This window comes from Pleurodeles waltl, chromosome 4_2 (genome assembly GCF_031143425.1).
Source record: "Pleurodeles waltl isolate 20211129_DDA chromosome 4_2, aPleWal1.hap1.20221129, whole genome shotgun sequence".
In the NCBI taxonomy this organism is placed as follows: Eukaryota; Metazoa; Chordata; class Amphibia; order Caudata; family Salamandridae; genus Pleurodeles; species Pleurodeles waltl.
The window spans coordinates 358,393,804-358,416,629 of NC_090443.1; the positions used below are offsets into that span (position 1 = coordinate 358,393,804).

The 22,826-nt window shown below is 42.8% G+C and overlaps 1 protein-coding gene across 4 annotated transcripts in view; it reads right to left on the reverse strand.

Moving 5' to 3' along the window:
- PTPRC (protein tyrosine phosphatase receptor type C) overlaps positions 1-22,826 on the reverse strand; it is a 536,505-nt gene that overhangs the window by 25,618 nt on the left and 488,061 nt on the right. For all 4 annotated transcript variants that reach the window (XM_069231438.1, XM_069231436.1, XM_069231437.1 and 1 more), the window contains 3 exons: positions 13,008-13,141; positions 7,525-7,659; positions 7,292-7,414 (listed from right to left, as the gene is read on the reverse strand). In XM_069231438.1, the coding sequence (XP_069087539.1) occupies positions 7,292-7,414; positions 7,525-7,659; positions 13,008-13,141 (392 nt within the window). The remainder of the gene's footprint in view (positions 1-7,291; positions 7,415-7,524; positions 7,660-13,007; positions 13,142-22,826) is intronic.

The following is a 22,826-nucleotide window of genomic DNA, read 5'->3' on the forward strand; positions in this document are numbered from 1 at the left end:
TCAGGTTTATAGTGATGAAACAGATTTTGTAAATGTCCTTAAAAACCTAAGGAACATGTAGGATCTTAGAACCTGCTGTCACAGGCAACTACACAAGAACTGAGAAAGGTATTGTACTTTCAGAGTCTGAGAATCAAACCATAGCCCTAGAGACATGTAGGTTAATAAATCAGAATGACTACACCCAGAAACCATACCAGGAACCTCAGAATAATAATCAACAGCAAATTGGACATGACTGTAAAACTCAATACCGTCACTGTATCCTGCTTCCAAACCCTGAAGACTCTAAGGAAGATCTTCAAATGGCACCCAAACAACACTAGAAAAACTGAAACTCATGCCCTAATTACCAGTAAGTTGGACTATGGGTATACCATCTGCAGTGAGATCATCAAGCAACTCACTAGAAGACTACAAAGCATCCAGAACGTGGCAGCCAGACTTATTCTCAACCTCCTACACAAAACGCACACCACGCTACATCTCAAGGAACCTCATAAGCTCAAGTCATACTCCTTACACACACATTCAATACTATACAGCACAATTCAACACATTTATAAAGCTCATGGCTACCCAAAACTGATCTTCCTAGCGCTAAAGAGGAACAGTGAGCAGCAGGCAACTTTCCTTAGTGGAAAAGATATATTTTTAACTGCTTCCTGAAATGCAGCCAATTTTTTTTGCTTCTCAGCTTAAGTGGAAGCACGTTTCACAGCTTGAGAGATAAATATGCAAAAGGCCAACTGCCACCCCTAGATCTTTTTATCCTAGGTCTGACTAGAAGGTCCAATGAGCAAGATCTAAGGGCACTGCTAGGCTTGCAAGGTTTAATCAATTGATGAAGGATTTTAGGGCCTTGCTTATGTTTGGCACAATGAGCCAAGCAGAGTACTTTAAACTGGACTCTGTTGCTTACAGGCAATCAATGAAGTGTTCTAAGTCCTTTGCTTGCTGACTGAAATGTTGGATTCCCCAGAAGAGTCCACCCTGGAGCATTCTGGATAACTTGAAGTTTTCTCATAGTCCAGATGTGAAAGTATTAGCCCCTGGAGGACAATTCTTCTGGACTCCATTACAAGATTTCCCTAAGCACTCTCAAAAGTCCAAAACAGGTACCAGCAAACCTATTCACCTGAGAAGCCATAGTTAGCTGATTATCTAAGGTGAAGCACAAGCTTTTTACCTCTGCATCCCTAATGCAGAAGGCCAGCTGATTTGTTGCCAGAGGGATGGATTATTACCTACCACCATAACCTCAGTTTTTTCACCATTTAATTTTAGACAACTGTCAACCATCCATTTGGCTACCCTATACAAGCAGCTGTTAAGAGCTACAGAGGTAGCCATGGAGTCATAGGACAGACGTGTCATCTGCGTAGAAGACCATAGAGAACCCAAAGACCCCAATGATATCTGACAGTGGTGGACATGCACATTAAAAAGTGTAGGGCTTAATGATGAACCCTGTGTTACTCCACATCTCAGTTGTTGAATGGACGAGTAACAGGACCCCTCACTAACTTGGAAACTCCTTTCACAGAGGAAGGAAGCAAACCATCTTAGTGCCATTCTGGTAATCCCTGTTCCCTTAAGGTGTTGCAGTAAGATAGCTTGGGAGACCGTATCAAATGCAGCACTCAAATCAAGGAGTATGAGAGCCGACAATCCACCTCGCTCCAGGACCCACTTAAGATCTTCTTTTGCCCTCAGTAGAGCGGTTTCTGTACTGTGGTCTGCCTGGAAACCTGTCTGGGTTGAGTGGATGATGTTATTTGATTCCAAAAAGCTGATAGTTTATTATTAATGATGTTCTCCATGATCTTACTTGGCCCTGGAAGTAGGAATATTGGTCTGTAATTCTCCACTACTGTGGGATCTAATGAGTGTTTCTTTACTAGGGGCAAATTTTGCATGCTTCCAATCTGTGGGAACCTGCCCGTACATCAATGATAGATTGTACAGATCCTTCAGCACAGACAACATTACGTCGCCGCCCTTTAAAAGGATGTCTTTTGGGGAAGGATCTAATGGTAAGCCTGAAGTAACTGATCTTAACACTTTTGCTACCTCCTCTTTGTTTATTAAAGAGAAGCTCTAGATACTCACTCCCTGAGTTTTAAAGCCAAAGTCCTCATCCTGGTTGTCCATTACCCTGAACAACAGCGTGTCGTAGACACTACTCATTTTCCCAAGAGAGTGACTTGCCAGTAATTCACATCGCTCTTCTAAGGGTGGCAGGCCTACTTCAGTAGGATTTGCTTTCTGAAAAGCTTTTTCAATGCAATAAACTTCTTTCATAAAATTGGAAGATGAGCTAATCCTATTTACAAAATCGTTTATCTGCGTTCTTCAGCTAGCATGTTGACATTTTTTTACTGAGGCTTTGTACGTGAGTTTCTCAGCCACATCATAGCTCCTGCTCCACCTACTTTCCTTGACCTTTTAATCCTTTTGTAGTTGTTTCAGTTCCCAGGAGGTACTACACTATTCAGGCTTCACCTAGCTGGACAATCACATCTCCTTCCACCAACCAACTAGGCACTTGTGCTCCTAAGGAATACAACTCAAACACAGCCCACCCACCCACAGAACCAGACTACAAGATGAGCGTTCACTTACATCACCACTAAAGTATGGAACGGTCTCCAGTTCCACATCAGAACCTCCTCCTCTCAACTTGCATTCCGCAAGAATCTGAAGACCTGATTTTTTAATTAATCAAATGACCATAAGCAGGACCAGGCCGGTGATAGCGTGTTTCACACATAACATAACATAGCACAACATAACATGCTGAAGGGCCCCATGGTTTAATTTGTAGCTCAAAAGGAAGTTTCACATATGAAGGACGCATATTATCAAGCATGTAGCAAATGATCCCGAGCACTGATCAGAATCAATTGGCTTTAACAAAAGAAAGTTGAACGAGAGAACCATACTAGGAGATTGTACTGAGTTAAATTGGCCAATGCAAATAAAATGAGTATAAATGCTTTTGGATATTGCATTGTGTGACCAAAGGAAACTGGGTGAAATCACAATACATTCTATATGAATTATCAGGAGTCTCAACATTTTATAGGGTGATGGCACATTTCTTGTAGCAGGTCTGTTCTACAGTCTTGCCACAATTAATTTCAAGGTGATTAAGTGGGTGATTTAATTAATGTTGGAAAGGGCAATTACCATTGCCATGGCTCAGTACTTACCTCCTGCCATGGCGAGGGTACTTTGCCTGCCTTATTTAGAGATGCCAGCTGCCCTTCAGACATCTCTACCATTTACAGGAACCGCCATCATGACGGTTCTTGACAATTCATTGTAAGGTTGATGGATGGCTCCCTCAACATGAAAAAGCCATACATCAAACTTATATATTTTTTTATTTTGCCATGAGAGTTTTCTCCCATGGTGTGGGGTTATTTGATAGTTTTCACTGCCCCAGTGTTTTTCATGGCAGTGATGGGTACTGTAAACTGGCCATGTGTCTGCCCAATCTAAATACGGGCCGTCTGAGTTGTGTAAAGGTTGCAGATTTGAAGTAGTCTCCATCATCTATACACTGAAGGTCGGTCTCACTCTAAATGAGGTGGATGGACCTTTAGGTTGGGCGAAAGAGTACTCCATTGCAGCTGAGATTGCATACCCTTTCCATAAACATTAAAATCGTCCCCTAACTTCCATCAACTCCTACAGACGTTCTCTGAACAAACACACCTTAAGGTCCGCTGATACACAGATAAATCTGTGTGTTGGGAATATTGATGGGAAAAGAATGGCTAAATCTTGTTATCAATCTGTGAGTGCCCTTCACTAGATTTTAAAATGCAGTGCTTTAACAGAGGCTTCATTAGTGACCTCCACAGTACACAACCTTGGGAGATGACACAAACACTCATTTTCATTCCAGCTATTTCCTGTATGACATAGAGAACAAAAGGTAATCAAAATTTGCAAAAAACATTGGTGGTAAAAGCCAGACAGTCCATCCGGGTGAATATGCCATGAATACAAGGAAGTAGACAGGTTACGAGAATCGTCATTAACCAATGCCAACATATCACTCCAGACTGATTTGATTCCAGAGCTTTGCCTGTATCTTTTCTGGATACGGAAACTGGACTGATATCATGTGATTGGTCACAAGGAGATGGAACAACTGGGGGATTAGAAATTAGAATGTTTTTTTTTTCTAAAGTGTTTATTTCCTATAAAATATAACTGGTAATGTGACAATAGTTACTCAACACAGTGGAGCTGAAAGTGTACTTTCATAACAAAGGGATTAAGATAGTTTTCTTCAATATTCTGGGGAATATCCTACAAGAACATAAGTTAAAACAGAGGGCTGATAGAATCAATGCAAACTGTTTAGCCACGGCAGCAGGGAGTTAACAATATCCCCCAAACATTTAATGCTATATACTTTTAAGATGATTGAGGCCCTGATGAGTGGAAGTCATGGCTTTCTAGGATGGCAAAGGAGCCATTTCCAATCCCCAAGCAAGAGGGCCAGCCACCATTTTAAGAGAGTTCCTCCATGACAGCAGTGATCTTTTTCTAAATGTGCATCTGCAGTGGAAGCTGCACTTCAGCAAAGCAGAAAACTGAGAAGACCACCATGTTCTTGCCTGGGGCTTGGCATTCATTTTTGATTTTCAAATATAAATCCCAAAAGCTGGAGTTTGTTAGTGAAAAACAAAAATAACAGTTCCCATAGCGCATAGAGTTTCTCTGTAATAATCATCATGTATTTCTATTATCTCTTCTAGGTATCCGCATTTTGAATTATATTATGGATTCCATAGGTGTATTTTTCAAATTGAAATGCTCATTTAGTATTATTGTTATTCATTGCAACGTGATATTTCAGTCTTCTTGAACATCTTTTATGTACAGGCTGAAATGTATTTCCAGTGATGTTTTTAAATAAGGAGCAATGATTCAAAGATAGTGATGTCTTGATCAAGCAAGGAAAATAAAACAGGTTTCACAGAATGTAAGTAAGTGAAAGGTAATAAGGACTTTACACTAAATGTTTATTTTGGGAATTTTCAACTATGTTCACACAGAATATATAACCTAAAACAGAGCATTATTAGACAGCAAGGCATTTCGTGCCAGGGATTCGAGACTGCCGGTCACACAGAGCTGTAAACAACTTTCCTTGCTGAAGTCTGAAGGGAAGGCGCATCCAACCTTCAGTCGCTTTATCTGCTGACTTGCAGACATAGACACGGGCAGCAGGTGCTGCTGTTTCTTTGCTGAACTTTGGTTCTATTGTTAAAAAATGTATGCAGGTGTGAACCATGTAGGGAACTCGAAAAAGGCCTTGATTGGTGTTAAATTTGGCTCATTTAGATAACAAAACGATGGGGTTTGGGATACTGATGTAAGAAAGCTTTATGATACCATCAAGATGCTACAATATGTTAAATTCTGCCTTCTGTCTCATTGCCACTATCTTGTTTATTTTTAAAATACTTACTATTCGTATTTTGCACATTAGGATAGGTTGTTGATTATAACATATCTTGAAAATCTATTCCTGGTTTGCTAGTGTTCTTGAGCTTACCTATTCATGATGAAAGAGGGTTTGGGCTCCAATAACTATCCCTGTGAAGCCGTCGATGACTGATTGCTACCTAAAATGCAGCTCATTCAAGTATTGTTCAGAGTTTTCCGGAGTGGTTGCAGTCCACCAGGTTTTCTGTCCATGTTGCTACACTGACTTAGTAAGCCCAATTTTCGGCCGTGTTCTAGAAAGAAGTCCAGAAAATGTGTAATTTCTCTGCATGGATAGTGAGCATTGTTGATTTTGAGTGATTGAGTCCACCAGACCTTCTATTGCGGATTCAGACAGGAAAAAGCTACATTTTGACAGTACTTCTAAATAAAGCAGACCTCCTAATGCAGTAACTATTGTGCCTGAGTAGTAGACAGACCACCATCTTTGATTGTTCACCAGCTATGGCTTCCCTGGCATATACTCATCAGTTCCCCAACCTCAAGAATGGGTGTGTTTGGGCAATGCCAAGGTCGTAAGAGTCAAATCATCAGATGGGTGAAGGGGCCAGCTGTATCCCAAAACTGAATGTTTTTTACCATCCAATAAGAAGGTAGGGAAACATTTTTTGTGCTTGCCTTAGGTCCCATTGCATCTGTGCTATTCCACTGATCAAACCAGCCATAACAGTTTTGAAAATAAAATCTACCCTGCAGTCCCCCTGGAAAGTGCCAGAGTGTCAGAATGGCATGTACAGACCTGCATACACATATGCATTTTATTAGCCACCTGAGGAATTGCTGCTTTCTTGATAAGAGACAAGTACATTTTTCTCTTTAAACTGAAATATTAAAAATAAATATTCTTGTTGTGGAACATTCAAAGACATACTTTTCCCTTGTGAAGTTTAAAGTATTATTAATTGTTGAGACAGATTTTAAGTAGGGGTCTGCGAAAAATTTGTGGAGTTCCGAAAAACTCAGCGACGTGACGTAAAGCAGAATTGTTGCTTGGACTCGCCAATGTTGAGTTGGTGAGTGCTAGTGAGAGGAATACCTAAGTTGGCGAGCAAGATTTCTGAACGCGAGTGGTTGCGGTAGGCTGCGACCTCTTGAGATGAGATAGCTGCCGCTCGCATTGAGCAAGCTGCCGCTCGAGTAGAAAATCCACTCGAGTGGCAGAAAGAAGTTAGCACACTCTAGCACTCTCCATGATGCCGTTCACACTGACTTTACAGCAGAGTAGAAACCCCTGCACTGAAAATCAATGCAAACAGCATGATTACCCAAACTCCGCTGCTCGCGGACAGCTTCATAGGCATTGCATACACTGATATAGCATGGCTCCCAGATATGTGACAAGGACGTATTATGGCCAATTAACTAATATGTCTTTAAACTGGTTAGTTAACTAAATCCTGTCGATCATGATGGCACTTAATCTGGAAAATGCCTGGCCAAAGTGTACCTTTGTACTTCAACACCAAGGCTTTTCCCATCATAATATTTCTTCATTCTCTTAGAGTACTCACTATGCTTCCAGAAAGATAACATGGATAACATCTCAAGCCATTTCATATCCTTCTTCTGTTCACCCTCTCCTTTGAATCTCCCCACAGCATTTGAAAAAGTATCATATCTGGTGTTTTACTCTATGCATAAACACTTAAATACATTAATACAGAATATGGATTTATGAAATGCAGTTGGAAATATACAATGCAACATCTACACCCATCTCATGAATAATGTTTGTAAGAACAAATTAGAATGGTCTTACCTTTGCATGTCTAACTTCAAATAACCGAACAGTGTAGCTCTGAGATTTGCTCACATCTTTCACTGCAACTTCAATGTCATCATACGTTTGTTTTTCATCCCCCCAATATTTTGTGCAAGATCCCTTGAACAAATGTAAAGGAGAAAACATTTCATCATTGAACTTCTCTATTTTCAACTTCTCTATTTGTAATACAGCAAATAGGTTACATGATAGAAATATGGGCAACAAACCTGATTTTCTTCAGTGCATGAAGTCAGCATAACAATACATTTAACTTTCCTTTGAAATATCATGAGCCAAAAGTCGCTCAGTGTGTTTTTCAGTGGCCCTTGTGCAGCAATGATTGCCTTTGGAGACCAATAACCCTAGGATTGGAAGAGAATGCACATGGTGAAATAGCTTTACATTTTGGAATAGCAAAAAACTATCTGTTTGCACAATGTGTATCATACGTTAAGAGGGTGGTGGACCTGGCCCTTTCTGCAAGGCCATCCCCAAACTTTTTGGCTCCTTCCTCCGATTGTTTCTGACCACTTGCTCTTGGCTCTAGGACTCTGAGCACTTTATCACTGCTGATCAGTGCTAAAGTGCAGGTGCTCTCCCTTCTAAAGTTGGCATGATTGGCGTACACCTAATTGGCACATTTAATTTACCTGTGAGTCCCTTGTACAGTGGTATCCTTATACCGAGGGCCTGTAAATTAAATGCTACTAGTGGGTCTGCAGTGCTGCTTGCACCACCCACTGAAGTAGCCTTTCAAACTTGTCTCAGGCCCGCAAGCGCAGGGCCTGCATGCACAGTATAATGCCACAGGGACCAGGCATCTAAATTTATTTGCCAGGGCCAGAACTCCTTTTTCTACATGTAAGTCACCCCTAAGGTAGGCCCTAGCTAGCCCTATGGGCTGGGTGCTATGTATGTAGAAGGCTGGACATGTGCCGGGTTGCATGGCCTGTCCTAACAGTGACAGTACGCTTATTTGGTTTCTCACTGCTGTGAGTGCTGCCTTCTCATATGATTGCATTGGAAATGCCTCTGTCTTATGACTAGGGGGTATTGTCTGATTTATGAGGGGTAGCGTAGACATGCTTGGTATGGTTGTAATGGTAGTGAGAAATGCTGCTTAGTGGTGTAGGTGGATTTTTTATTACCATTATAGAAATGCCACTTCTAGAAAGTGAACATTTCTCTGTGCCTATGACTCTGGTGTTTTGCAGCTTGACTCCAATCCACAGCTGGGCTTTGTGCATACTTTTCAGACAGTCTCTACACACGGAAGGTGGAGGTGTCACAAATGTGCATCTGCATATTGAATGGTCTTCCTGGGCTGAGAGAAGGGGAGGCGGGGCACACCTGCATTTGTAAAGGCTGTGCCCTAGCCTCACACAAAGGGCTTGTTTACCCTCAACTGATGTCTGGAGCCTATGCTGGAGGAGAGAGGGGACCCTCCTGGAACCAGTTGTAACTGGTTGGAAGCTCCTCTCCCCCTCTTTGTGAGTGCTTTGTAAAACTGAGTATGAGTACTGGGGATTTTCTCCATGTAAGAGAAACACACCTGTGCACAAGAAACACACTTGGAACTGGACACAGAATGATGCTGGGGGACTCACCAGGAACCGCCTTGGACTGCTGCTGCTGTGCTGACTTGTGACCTGCTTTGTCACTAGGAGGAACTGCCACTGACTGCATCCCCCTTGTGCTGGCCTGCTGCTGGGCCCTGCCACCCTGTGCTCCCTTGTGTCCCCAGAGGCTGGGTGCTGTGGCCCCTCTTCTCTGCAGCCATTTACCTGCCAGCATGAGGACCGAGCTGGATTTCAAGCTCCTGTGCTGGAGCCTAAACGCCTGAGTAGCGCTATGCTTACTTTCCACAGCACCTTCAGAGCTCCTTTTCTTCTCATTGCTAAAGCACCTGGGGACTGCTTTTCCTGAAGCCACTGCTGAGTGAAGAAATCACCACCACAGCCCGGATTCCCTCAGCACGTTCGAAATGCGCTCCGTTACATGCCCCCGGGGCAAGGGAAAGATGAAGGCGGGAGCAGAAGCGCTCCTGGTGGTGCCCCGGGGCGTGGGATGCCTTCAAGAAGCTTCCCAGGGCCACAAGCAGGCATCCACTTCCGAAGCCTGGTTCCAGTGCGGCTGAGCTGCAACTGAGGAAGAAGCCGGCTCCCCCGGGCAGAGGCCGGGCACCCGCCAACGATCACCAGGAAGGGGCCCCGGAGTTGGCAGTCACGCCACAAGGACACGGGCAGCTGCTAGTGGCATTTCAACCATGGGACGAGGGCCTGAAAGGTCTCCCCACTTGGGTGGAGAGTGCAGGATTCCCTCGTTGTTTTGTCTTCCCTCCCGGGCTCCTGTTGAAGAGCAGAGCACTTGCCAGTGCACTCCCGCCCACGCTGGCGGGGAGGAGAGCCCCCAACTGGCTGAGATAATACAAAGACGAGGTGCCCCCTGAGTGAGGAGTGGGGTCGCCCATCCCTGCACTGTTCTCCATACTGGGAGCACAGGACCTCCTGTGTTCCTCGCATGAATCTGATATTACCAGCCCATCACATATGACGTAAGTGCAGGTGCAGTTACGATCATGTTGTCGATAATATGATAAAATGCTCATTATTGGTGGATGTTTCCCCTCGTGTGAATTCATAGTGTTGCCTAGGCATTCATGGTAGTACGGTCAGAGTGACCTGTGCAGTTATGACCACTGTGTTTTATGATGTTCCTTCTATGGGCTTAAAGGGCAATATGTATTTACCAGGGTACCTTCTTAGTGGTGTGTTTACTATGACGTATGTATTTATGCTGATGTGTTTTTCATGACTCGCCATATGTTGTCTGATGTTCCTTTTATGGGCATTTATGATGATGTGTTTTTCATGACTTGCCATGTTTTCGGATGTTCCTTTTATGGGGATGGATGATGATTTTATGACAAGTGCATTTCATTAGTAATGTTGTCCTAACTACTGCTTATGTTGCAGAATAATCTGTAACCTATGTGTTTATGTGACTACTGATGGCTTTCACAGAGTAATAGTACGGTGTAATGTTCCGACAACTGCTTGGGTAGCAGGGTGTTATTGACATGTCGTGTTTGGTCTAGTGATGTTGTGTACAATACAGTTTATTTTTATATAACTTGGTGCTGTGTTTCCTTTGTAGTGGGGATAGTGCGTCAAGCGTGTTGTTGTGTTTTGTGCAACTGCTTTACACATTGCCTCTGGGATTGAGCTGACTGCTAATGCCAAGCTACCAAGGGGGTGAGCAGTGGTGATCTTGGGTGTGTAACTCCCTCGCCCTAACTAGAGTGGGTGGGTTCTGCCTCCCTTAGGTGCATACCCTAGCCAACCAGAAACCCCAGACAAACCAACCAGATGTAAGGCTTGGGCAAGTAGAAGGACATCCTGCAATCATAATCGAAATACCATTATCTATGGTGGTAAAGTAGCTGGCACTTTGAGTCAATATGGCATGAAAGCACAACAAATGTACGAGGGAGGCAAGGAGACGTAAATAGTTATGTAACACCACTGAATTACTCATTGGGGTACCTTCAAAATGAATTGGGATGCCACCAACAAAAGGATGGTTTATTCTATCCAGCTTTTGTGGAAGGCCCCAGCCTCTGAATATAGAAATGATGTTTTGGAGATGGTGGTCACTGGGGGTAGGACCAGTTTAACATGGGTCATGTACCTGGCTATCTGAATTCAGTGTCTTCCACAGGTGAGCCTTAAGTAATGGGCAGAGCCTAATGAATGATGGAAGACCTAACTACCACCATACAGTAAACAAAGTTTACTACTAAATTAAAGCATGCTACAAAACAGACTGTTGACAGCACTCAACATTTACTACACAGCTTATCAGAGTTAAACAATTGAAAGTGATTGCATTACATGGTAGACCACACTTCTACTTGGATATGATTGAAACATTCACATTTCAGCTACAGTTCATCTAAGAAGGGATGAAAAAAAGGAAATTGGTAAGAAGGCAATGAATAAAGTGCAAGATAGAAGAGAGAGAAGAACAAAGGGAAAGAGGGAGCATGTGCAAGAAGACCAATGAAGAAGGAACTTTGGGAATAAAAAGAAAGAAGAAGGAAAAGGTAGAAAAGAAGCGGGGAAGAGATGGAGGAAGTAGATGGAGAGGAAAAGGTTATAGAGAGAAAGCAGGAAAGAAGAATTATGAGGAAGAATTAGGGTAACAAATGAAGAAGGGAGGCGTCTTAGGTGTAGAAGGGATCAAACGAAAGTGGAATGAAAGGCTGAGGTGATTGTAGAATGGGAGGGGAATACAAATGGTAGGGGGTGAAAGGAGTAGACTGATGAGAAAGTGGAGGGAGGGAGTAGATGGAAATTAAGAAAATGTAACGAAAGACCTGGAGAAGGAAGTGGGCAAGGAATGCTAAAAGTAAAAATAACAAGTGGGTGATGACAAGGAGGAGGGGAGGAGCTGGAAGAAAATAACAATAAAGAGTGCTTGAGAAGAAAAAGGGTGGTAAAACAATGGCAGGAAACATAAAATCAAGGGGGTGATGTTGGAATAGAAAATAGGAAGAGGAAATGACTTGAAGGAAGAAAGGATGCAGAAGAGGGAGATGAGAACAGAGAAAGAAAATAAATTAGAAGGATGTCAAGGAGGGTAAAGATGAAAAAGAGAAATATTATAGTGAGGTGAAGAAGATAAAGTATGAAAAAAGAGAAGAGCAAAGAGTAGGAGTGAGAAGATGAAATAAGGGGAAAGATAAAAAGGAGGACCTTTGGAAAATGGAGTGAATGAAGAGGAAAAGAATCAGATTAAAGAAGAGGACAGGAAGAAGCATAGAAAGATGATGAGGAAAATAAGAAAGAAGAGCAAATATTAGGAATGAGGAAAAGGATGAAGAAAAGAGAGGAGGAAGAAAAAGGAAGAAAAAGGAAGAAAGGGAAGAAGGCAAGGCACAGTAAAATGAAGGTGAAGCTGAAACATGGGGATACAACGAGGAGGAAGAAAAAGGACGGTAAGGAAGAAGAAGGTTGAATATAACAGATGAAATATGGAAGGGTATACTTCTTTGTGGAAGAGTACAAAAAGGAAGAAAAAGAAGAGGAGTTAGAATAAGGAGACAATGTAATATAAGGTTTAGAGGATAAACTGAGGTATATGAAATTTGAAGTAGCTGAGAAGAGGAAAAGGAGGATTAAGAAGGCTAGAATGAGCAGAAGAATGAGAAAGAAAGACAGGAATGTGGAGAAGAAGAAGGAGGACATGTAGATGGGAGTTAGAGAGGAAAGAGATGGATAGGAGGAAGCGAAGAAACATTTGAGAAAGAGGAGGAAATGCAAGGGAAAAGAGCAGAAAAGGTGGAGCAGGAAGCATAGAAAAAGTAACAATGTGGAAGTTGAGGGGACAGAAAAGGTAAAAGTAAGAAAATGTAAAAAACATATCAGGGTAGTCTTCATTAGTTCTAGACTGTCTTGGCAGAACATTGTTACAGCTTACATTTTAGGAGAGGAGTTTGACTGCAACATTTGCAACTTGATGGTTGCATATTTAAATTAGAGAAACATTTGTAGACCACCAATTTAATGTGACATAAAGACACATGCAGTTATATTCTTGAAAAAGCTTTTACCTGAATGTGTCATTAAATTAAACATGGTGAGAAAATGGAATTGACACATCATCTATATATTTTCCTGCATGGTGTTCGGCATTTAAATATACTTACATTTATGAATGATGCATTGATGTATTTGGTGGAGTCTTCATAGTCATGCTCATCATCAGTGGAATCATCAGAATCTTCTGCATTTTCTGTGCTATAGTCATCATCTTGCCGTATCCCTACTCTATTAAATTCATCTGAAGGAGTAAATACCATGCCGTAAGATTATTAAAAAAAATAATAACATTTTAAGGATTTCAATTTCTGGCAAACTTTGTATGGTACATATCCATGGTACTGGGCACACTTCTAAAATGTACAGCATTTCATCAGTTTTCGAGGATGTGGATGTATGTCATGTTTACATTGCTAATCCACTCACTTTCTCTCTTTGCACTCCATTCAAAAGTCTATACCAAATATGATGCTGTGATTTGGTCCTGACTTCTTGTGCTGTCCATTGTCTTAGTGCCATATTAATGAAATGTAACATCAAAGGCATTATAGATTCACAGAAGAGGCCGAACACAACCTAACAATTATTGCTAATTTCTTATTGGGTACATTTAAAAGTTGGTAGTGATATATATTTTAGCTTACAATCATCAACACAAATGTCTTAAGGTATGCACGTGCAAAGATAAGGCAACGAAGGGAGCTGTATCATTTTAGAAGTGACTACCACCTTGAGTAAAATGACTGATCAAAATCAGTAAACCTACATAGAGAAAAAGGCTGTTTACAGGAGTTGGCAGCATTTTATGAAATGATCTACCCCAGCTTTGAAGATGGAAAATCTTCTGGCTTTTTAAAAGGAAAAAAACCTCTATTGTATGTACCTAGATTGGACTGACTTGGCGCTGTTTGATTATACGTTTAGTTGTCCTTATGAGTTAGACGCCCATTATAAAAAGTATATCATGATGATGATGGTGACAGCATGGATTATGCATAATGGGACTGACATGGGTTTCCTGTGTCATATGATTTTGCACTATAAATTATAGGCCTCAAATATAGGATACCCTTTTTTTCCCACAAAATAGTTTAAACCAGTTAGGTAAAGTTAGCAAGAAATGTTTAGATAGAAAATGATAGGTTATATTTTAACCCTTCCTGACTGAAACCTTGATGATAAAAGGTTAGTGATAGGTTTGTGTGAAATAACAAATGTAGTTGTACTAGGTAGGTAGAGTCTTTGAAATGTGGAAACGTGGAAATATAGTCAACAATGTAGACTGTAGTGTGAAACTATTAGCTGACTGAGGAAAACAAGAAACTGAAAAGCTGCAGAGCTACAGCTATAGGAGGATCATGATGTTTAAGTAAGCCCACAGTCCTGCCTTGTTGTACACTGAAAGGCACAGGAAGGTCACCAACCCTTGACTTAGGCAATTTTCAGGACATAATGCTATTACACACTGTGCATAATATTTCTATTGAAATTGAGGAATGAAGAATCTGTACGCATAGCTCTTTAAAAAGCTATTTATTGTACAATTCTCAGAGTAGGTTGAAGAACACTAAACAAAGACCAACCAGGTATATGGTTTGAGAAGGGGAAGGAGTTCCTGAGAACATGCACAAAACATCATTAGCTATGCTGAAAAAATACTTCACATTGAGACATGTTATGGCACTAAAGCACCACAAGGTCTTTGTAAAGGCATGAGGGAGGCATGAAGAAATTAAGTTACCTAGCACAACTGAAGAGCCTGCCAGTTTCTGAGTTCAAAGGTCTTTGTGATTATTTGTGATTATTTGAATATGGGTCTCATAGCTAGGCTTATTAAAAATAAGCACAATAGTCTCACACAGCAATTCATTTCTTTTGAAGACCATGTAATAAGGGACACTTGTAAAGATGCATATAATAAATAGCATACAAAGAATAAAAGTGGTCAAAGATTTAGGTGAAATTGTTCAGGAAACTTTTTAGAAAACAGTGATTGCTGAAAAAGGTAAAAAATGATATAGAATGTTTTGAAAGAAAAGATAAGTTGACCAGGCCGTACTGTATGTTTCATGTGTGTGGGGGATGCCAGTAAGTGTTAGTGGATTCAAGCAAAATTGTCCTCAATTAACTTAATTTTACATTTCTCTACTGCATTTTAACATTTGGAATGGCATCTGCAGGAGTTATCCAAGGAGTGATTGCAGATATAGCTAAGGAAACTGACAAGTATTATATTTCAAGATGAAATAGTAACTGACAGAATAGGAAGTTTTGAGAGGATGGTTCTGAACATCTGGTCTGCCCTGATTTTTTTGCTTTTTGACCACCTGGTTTTTGACCTTAGTCAGGGACACCCCCACAGTAAAAGCATGGTAATCTTGGCTGTGCGTGGAACCACTGGTTCTGCCTTGCTAAGGAAAGGCTGCTATGGCGCAAGAAGAGTAGGAGGCCCCAGGCTGGTTACACGTGATCATGTGTGCACACACCTGTGCACCCATGTAAGGGCAGCACGGTGAGGGTTCCTGGTGTGCGCAGCCCAAGAACTGCACTCACGGAGGCTGGCGCAAAAGGAACTATACAAAGTAGGTGGTGACCTGGAGTGGGACTCATGAGATGGGAGTACCCAGAGAAGGGATAGTCAGTGTGCTTACTGTATTTTTACCGTAGGGACACTCCAATACATGTCAACATCAGTGTGCTTACTGTCTTTTCACTGTAGGGACAATCCATTGCAGGGACTTGCATCAATCAGCCAGCTGTCAGCCCCTGCCAGGAAATGGGTGGAAAAGCCCTGAAAGGAATGCTAGGAAGGAGGGGCAGAGCACATGTGGCCCAAGCTCCTGGACAATGCCATTTTGGAGCTATCCGAGAAGACTGTGCAGGAAGGAGGGGACGTGGAAGGAAGTGATGTGGCATGTCTGGATTGGCCAGAGGTGCAGGTCTGCTGGACACTTCCGCCCCCACTTAAAAGGTCCTGCACAGGGAAGAGCTCTCTCTCTCTTGGCTGTGCTTCACTGCTGGATACTGAGCCTGCAGACAGGCATCATGAACAACTGAAAAGTAGAACCCCACTGACTGCCCCTGGGGCAGGGACTGTGCCCCTGAAGGACTTCAGGCCTAGCAAGGCGCAGACCAGGGCCAGGTAAGCTGGCACCATACTCCCCCTGATGACTAGCTGGAGGAAAGACTGGGCTAGTGCAAGGAGAGTGCCCTGCCCAGAAGGAAAGGAGGGCACCAAGAGAAAAGGCTTGTGCAGGGAGCCAGGGCCACTGTGGCGACCCAAGTGAAGACTAAGAGAGGGCCCCGGAAACCATCCCAGGGCCCCACAGAAAAGGATGACGGGGAGCACCTTTGCGCTCCCTGGTCATTTGGTGGAAGGGGGCCCCAGACCCTCTCCTGGGGCCCCGCCAGGAAGAAAAGTCGGGGGACTCCATTGCATCCCCCACGAAGATGGCCACCGGCAGAGAGAGAGAGCCGGTGGCTGAACATTAAGCCAGGAAGCACCGTCGCACTCCCCACGAAGATTGTCTGGGGGCCCCACCCAAAGACCAAGTCGGGGGTGCCATCGCGCCCCCGTGAATGCTGCCAGAGGGGCCTCGGACCCCATCCCGAGGTCCCGAGTAGAGGGTGAGGCCAGGAAGCACCGTCGTTCTCCCCAGAGTGTCGAGGAGGGCCCGGACCCCATCCCGGGGCCCCTATGCAGCAGGAGAAGAGGGGGGAGTGCCACCGCACACCCTCAGGCAGCCGTCTGGCCATACAGCAAGGCGCCTCTGTCCGCAGGAGCGGGCAGACACCAAAGATGAGGCTGGCTACCCTGGATTTGCTGGCCGTGCGGGGAGCCAGCGGGGGCTCCCAGGGGTGGGCTCCCCGAGCCACTCCCCCAACACCACTCACCTGACGGGGTGCCCGGGTGGGAACGGACACCCCCACTGATGAGGACAGCCGGGGTGGGCTCCCCGCGCTTCCCTCCACCCAAGAGGCAGCATGACGGGAGTGTCGGGCGCAACCCTATGAGTCAAGCGCTACAATGGGATGTTTGGTTCCCAGTGGTGGTCATGTGCAGACCCATTACTTGTGCAGGCCACACAACTAATGACCCACCTTCCAACAGAAGTCGATAGAATATTTATAATAATAATAAAAAGAATGGAAGGATGTTGAATGAGAGTGGTGACAGAAAAAGTCAATTTAAATGTAACATATGCATGATGCTATTAGATAAATGATAGTGGTAAGGACAGTGACAGATGCACATTGATTTAGGAATAAACGTAGGCTGAAATCACTCCTATGTTTAGCAGAAAATTGCTTGAAATGTGTGGATAGGTTTTCTGATATGGTTGAACCTATGAAAAAAACTTGCACGAATGAGAGTAAATTTAGCTTGGAGCATTGATTTTGTAGAGATGCAGGAAAAACTAAAAGTGAGCATAATGAATACTCCAACAATGTGCCATTTTGTTATGAAAAACAGCACTGTTATCACTACTGATGCCAACAATGTGGATCTAGAAGCAGTCTTGTCACAAGTGATAGACTGACAGTAGAAAATCTTTGCATTTAGAAGTCTAAAGGGTGTTGAATTGCAGTACCCTGTTATACAGAGGGAAGAACTTCCCCGTGCTCTTAAGTACAGCTTGAATCAGTCCAAAAATTGAAATTTGTTGGTAGTGCTGACTGAAAGCATGGAGTCCTGTCGGGGCAATGCTTAGTGAAGGAATCTGGCACTCAACCTTGAGAACCAGACCGCATGCGTGCTTCCCACTGTGGGCTGATTGGAGCCCTCTATGAGTATCCAGCATATTTCCAGCTCTGGCCCTTCCCAGCCATCCTGTTCCCGAAGCTTGTCACCAGATATCCCCTCATATAGCAACTGCATTACCTTTCATAATCTCTCTCTCTTTCTCATTGTATCCCCTTGAGTCCTGATGATGATCGTGCCATTTGTATTCGGATCAAAAAGCTTTCAACTTTATAAACACAGACCCTATATGATTGTTGAGAATTAGCTGTAAAGGGCCATGCCTGTTCTTGTGTTTGTTGATGCACTTGTTCATCATGATTTATCACTTGGGTGTATCACATTTAAAAATCACCAAGCATGTTTACTTTTGCACAATATTCATTGCACTGCTATGTATCTGGATATTGTTTTTCATAAGCGTCTTCAAATAAATTGTATTCACCATTTGGTTCTTTGCTTCTAAAATATTGTTACTAGGGACCACTGTGTTTTACTCCAGGTCCCCAGTAATCCTTTGATGTCTCTTGTCAAAATATTATTTTCAAATATGTTGCAGACATACCACTAAACCAGAGTTTTAAAAATCTTTACTTCACTTCACTTATTACTTCATGCCATTCTGCTGCTGTGTGTAAGTGCTACAAAAACAATAGTTATTACCTAATTTAATAGAATTCAATTTCCCAGCCTGGGAAAGATGTGAGGCTGAGTTGGCCTCACTAGGAACTAAACTTGTAGTCTTCAAGGTTACACTGACTGATCAAAAAAAAATATTCCATTGTCATGTAATTCAATAATAGTATAAGCCATTATAAAGAAAAACACAGCAATTCAATAATAATATAAAATGTCATGAAAATAAGGCATCTACAATGCATTAAAAATATTTTAGTTCAAGATTAAAAACATTAAAAAGAGGAGCAGACACAGCTTGAGTATTAAACACCCAAAGCTATCATTTTTATGACTTAATTTCATAATGCACATGGTCATTTAAACAAATTCATTACAATACTGAAACATCTTTCTGCCTAATGATCCAACCTGCAAAAAAAAATTAGGAAACAGCTACCACTATCTTTAATGAGTAATCGCTCTTGCAGATTCTTAGGGCGGTAGCTCGATCTGTCACAGAAAAGTTTCTGCATAGTGGAGCAATCCACCTATGCCTCGGTGCAGCATATCTGGGGCATGAGAAAAGCAGGTGCTTATCTGTTTCTTCAGCAGTAAAATTTGCAATTTTTGGCACCATCTACGGAAGGGGGCAAAAGTGAAGTAAGGGCAGCTAATGGCAATGGGCCATACCTAAACTGAAGAAACAGAGGCCGAGATTTATACCTGTTTTGTGCCGAATTTGCATTACTTTTTTTACGCAAATTCACTGCAAACCTAACTTCAAATTTATACTTTGGTGCTAGACCGGTCTAGCACCAGAGTTTTGGAGTTAAAGTCATTTTTTGCTATCAAGAAACTATCTTGCGTAAATGAGATGCACAGTAGGTGTTCCCTGGTAAAAAAAATGATGATTTGGCCTTAGCGCCATATCTATCCCCCATGCTAAAATCAAGCACAGGGGGAAGGGGGCCTTAAATAATGGCACTAAGCTTACTTTATTCCGCCATTATTTAATACCTGGGTCAGGGCAGGCTTTTGGGGACCTGTGGGCCCATTTCTATGGTCAGAGACCATGGAATGGACCCACAGGTGCCCTTCACTAGCCCCAGGGACACCCCTACTCACACCAGAGGGACGCCAGTGGATGGGGGGACCCCATCCCAGGTCTGACAGGTAGGTTCATGTGAGTATTTTCAATTTCATTTTAAAGTGCCATTGGGAGGCCTAACTTGGGACCCCCTACATGGCACTGGGCCCGATAGCCATGTCCAGGGGACATATGTCCCCTGGGCATGGCCACTGGGGTGTTGGGCATGACTCCTGTCTTTACTAAGACAGGAGTCATGTCCATGGGGGTTGTGCATCAAAGAATGACGATAGTCTGGTTAGAGGCATATTTATGCCTCTTACCAGACTAGCGTCATCCTTTGACGCACAACCTCCTGTTCCTCCTACGCCTCCCCCACCCGGCTAGCGTCCTTTTTCATGATGATAGCCAGGCCTTACGACCGGCTACCATCATACCATAAATATGACACCCACCTGGCGCTAGCTGGCGGTATACTTTTTCATGCTTTAGCACAGTTTTGCTTGAAAAGGTATAAATAAGGGCCAGAGAGTGGGCCCGAGCTGGTCTGATAACATCCGAGAAAGGCTCAGCCAAGGGTTCATTTTTAAATTGGCAGAAAACCTCTTGCCAGTGATCCTTGGCTGTGAGACTGGTCAAGCAGAAAGGAAACCCTCAACCAAAATTTCTGCTTTACCAACTGCGTGGTATTCTGCAGAACTGCAGCTGGTGTGGCCCAGATTTCTGGAAGCCCTAACGCTGCCCATGAGTTCCTCAAATCCCTCATCCAGCCAATCTTCTGCACTGCTTCACTTGCCCCAGTACATCCCTAAGATCAGCATTATAATTTTGCAATTCATTGTTTGACCATATGCAGGTCCAGTATAGCAAAGTTCTTAAAGCGGCAAGCTCTGTTATAGGGTGAATACCAAGATCAAATCTAAGGGGCAGAAGGGCAGTCCCGCTTCCCACCCCAGCAATTGTTCTAAAGAAGTTGTTCTCCTTTACGCTAAGGATATTCAAATTACTCTGTCCCCAAAGCTCTGTCCCCTAAAAGGCTGTGCCCCTCGTCTGCATTTTATAAATGCCGACCGTGGGGTTAACTGGAAAGTACTAAGCTTTCTTTGCCATCCATCTTGCCCTCTCAAAAGGTATTCCCATTACCGTTGCTAACCAGCTTACCAAAGTGCCTCTGGTCATTATTTTGGCCCACTTCAAGTAAATCTGACCATCAGTCCTCCTCCTACTTCCTCTTAGCCTGGGTCAGTTCCGACCTGTAATATGCCCTAGATATCCTAATTTCACTCCTACAACCTGCTTTGATGATTTTTAACAGATTTGTTTTAGCTTCTCTACATCTACATCCATTTACTCCCACAATCAGACATCTAAAAATATATATTCAATATGGCCTTTTTAGGTCCCACGTCTAAATTCTGAGGCCAAGTGGGCGTCTGAGAGCAAGCAACCATTGCATGCTTGGGGACCATATGCCAAGGTAATATCCACTACTTGCAGGGCTGCTCTTGTTAAATTGCACTTAAGTGGAGCGGTCCGTTCAGGTATACCCCATATTTTTTCTTCTTCATAAGCTAGATCCTGGGTGACTAAATTGGGCTCAAAAGTGACACTAAAGTCCCCCAAAACAATTAGATGATAAACTGCCTTGTAACCTGAAAAGAAGCTATCCAATTTGTGCAGTGTAGCGGACTCACAATTTTTCCCCACACTTCTGTTATACAAATTGATCTGCAATACAGAGCTCATCTTGATTATAGAAAGGACTAGAACCTGGATATAGTTAGATCCCAGGTCTAGTTCATTCACAGTGAAATTAAGTATCCCACTTATCCATATTAATTAACCCCCTGAAGCCTGCCCTGCTGCTGACAAACAAACAGTGACCCAAACACTCTTAAAACCACTCCTGCACCTTGGTTCTGGTCCCCAGGTTTCCCAGAACACACATATTTGGTACTTATCAAATTAATACAAGACGTATTAGTGAGTTTAGGTCCCATTCCCGCTAGGTTCTGGCTCAAGATTCCAGTCAGATTATCTTGGTTAACTAGTAATGAATCAGGAGGATTTTCTGTTAAACCTATATATGATGTACCTAGTAGAGGGGGTTGCATGTCTAGCACCGGATAAATAACCTGAGCCTCCTTAAGAGGTGGTCAATTTCCTTTTTGGACTAACTCCTGGTGGGGATGATTGTATCTGGAGGGTGAGGGGTATAGCTGCCAAAACCCCTGGGTACCACAAATAGTATGTGAAAAATCACCCCCCCCCGGAGTCAATCAATCTCAAGACAAGGATAAATGTCCTTCTATCTGAGCAATTAATTGACTGACTAAGGGAACTTCAGGACTTCTACTAAAGAGAGGTCGCCATACTCCTTGTCATGAAGTAGAAGTCTGGGCAAATCTTGCCGGGGGATAGAATGCACCAAGCGGATGCAAACTCAGACACTAAACCTGTCACGGTCAATTTGACAATTAAGAGCTGAAAGTTAACCATTATACAATCACCCAAGCACTGCTTGGGCAACAAGACCACCCATGCCACCCTCCGCACCATAAGTATAGTAAAGGCTAAATGAAAAGGAACATTTGTGTGTAAATGTTGAACCTTATTTTTCAGCTGCACAAAATATTCTTCGGTGTTTAGAGGCAAGCTAGGATTATTGGCTATAACCGCTACTAGAGGACTTGCTTTGCTGGGAGATTAATTACAGTAAGGTCTGGTTGTAGTCATAGTTCCTTTTCTCCTATTGACCCTATGACAGGTGTTAACCCGGTGGTTCTTAGAATTTGACTAGTCTTAATTTCAGAAGAGACTTTAGCAACAAACATTTAACTCAATGAGTCATCTTGTCAGCATAGACACTTGTGGATAATCCATCCTAAAAAATGTTGCCAGTCTCTCAAATTCAACTCTTTCTAAGCATTCCTGAGCTGGCAGTGTTTATTCAGCTCATCTACACTCTCTCTCCTCTAACAAAGTACTCACCTCCCTTAAATGTAGCTTTCCTCCTGTGTTTCTACTGAGGCATGTCTCCACTAATGTAATGTTACCCACTTTGGATACCAGAGTCATGTAGTGTCCACTGCAATCCTACTTAACTGATCCACAGTCATCTTTCACGATCACCCACACAGCCATTTAAGCAACTCTGACCCTCAGTATGGTTTCATGGCAAGCTGGGTATCCTCTTACCTTGCAAATTGCCCATTTCTGTTTCCTACTGCTCATTTCACTCTTCACTCACATTTCAGCAAATTAGTACCCCTACAGAATACGTTCTGAGACACCTAAAATCTCACTTAAAATCTGAAGCAAATTTAAAATTCTCCTATATCTGGAGTAAATTCTAAATGCAAAGTATGTCCTCAACAATAATATTCCTATGGTGGAGGACATTCAGCCAGTAGATTCTACTCTTTATTTATAGTTCTTAAAGTTATTTGAGGATTTCAGTTCCCTTCAAACTGCAAATAA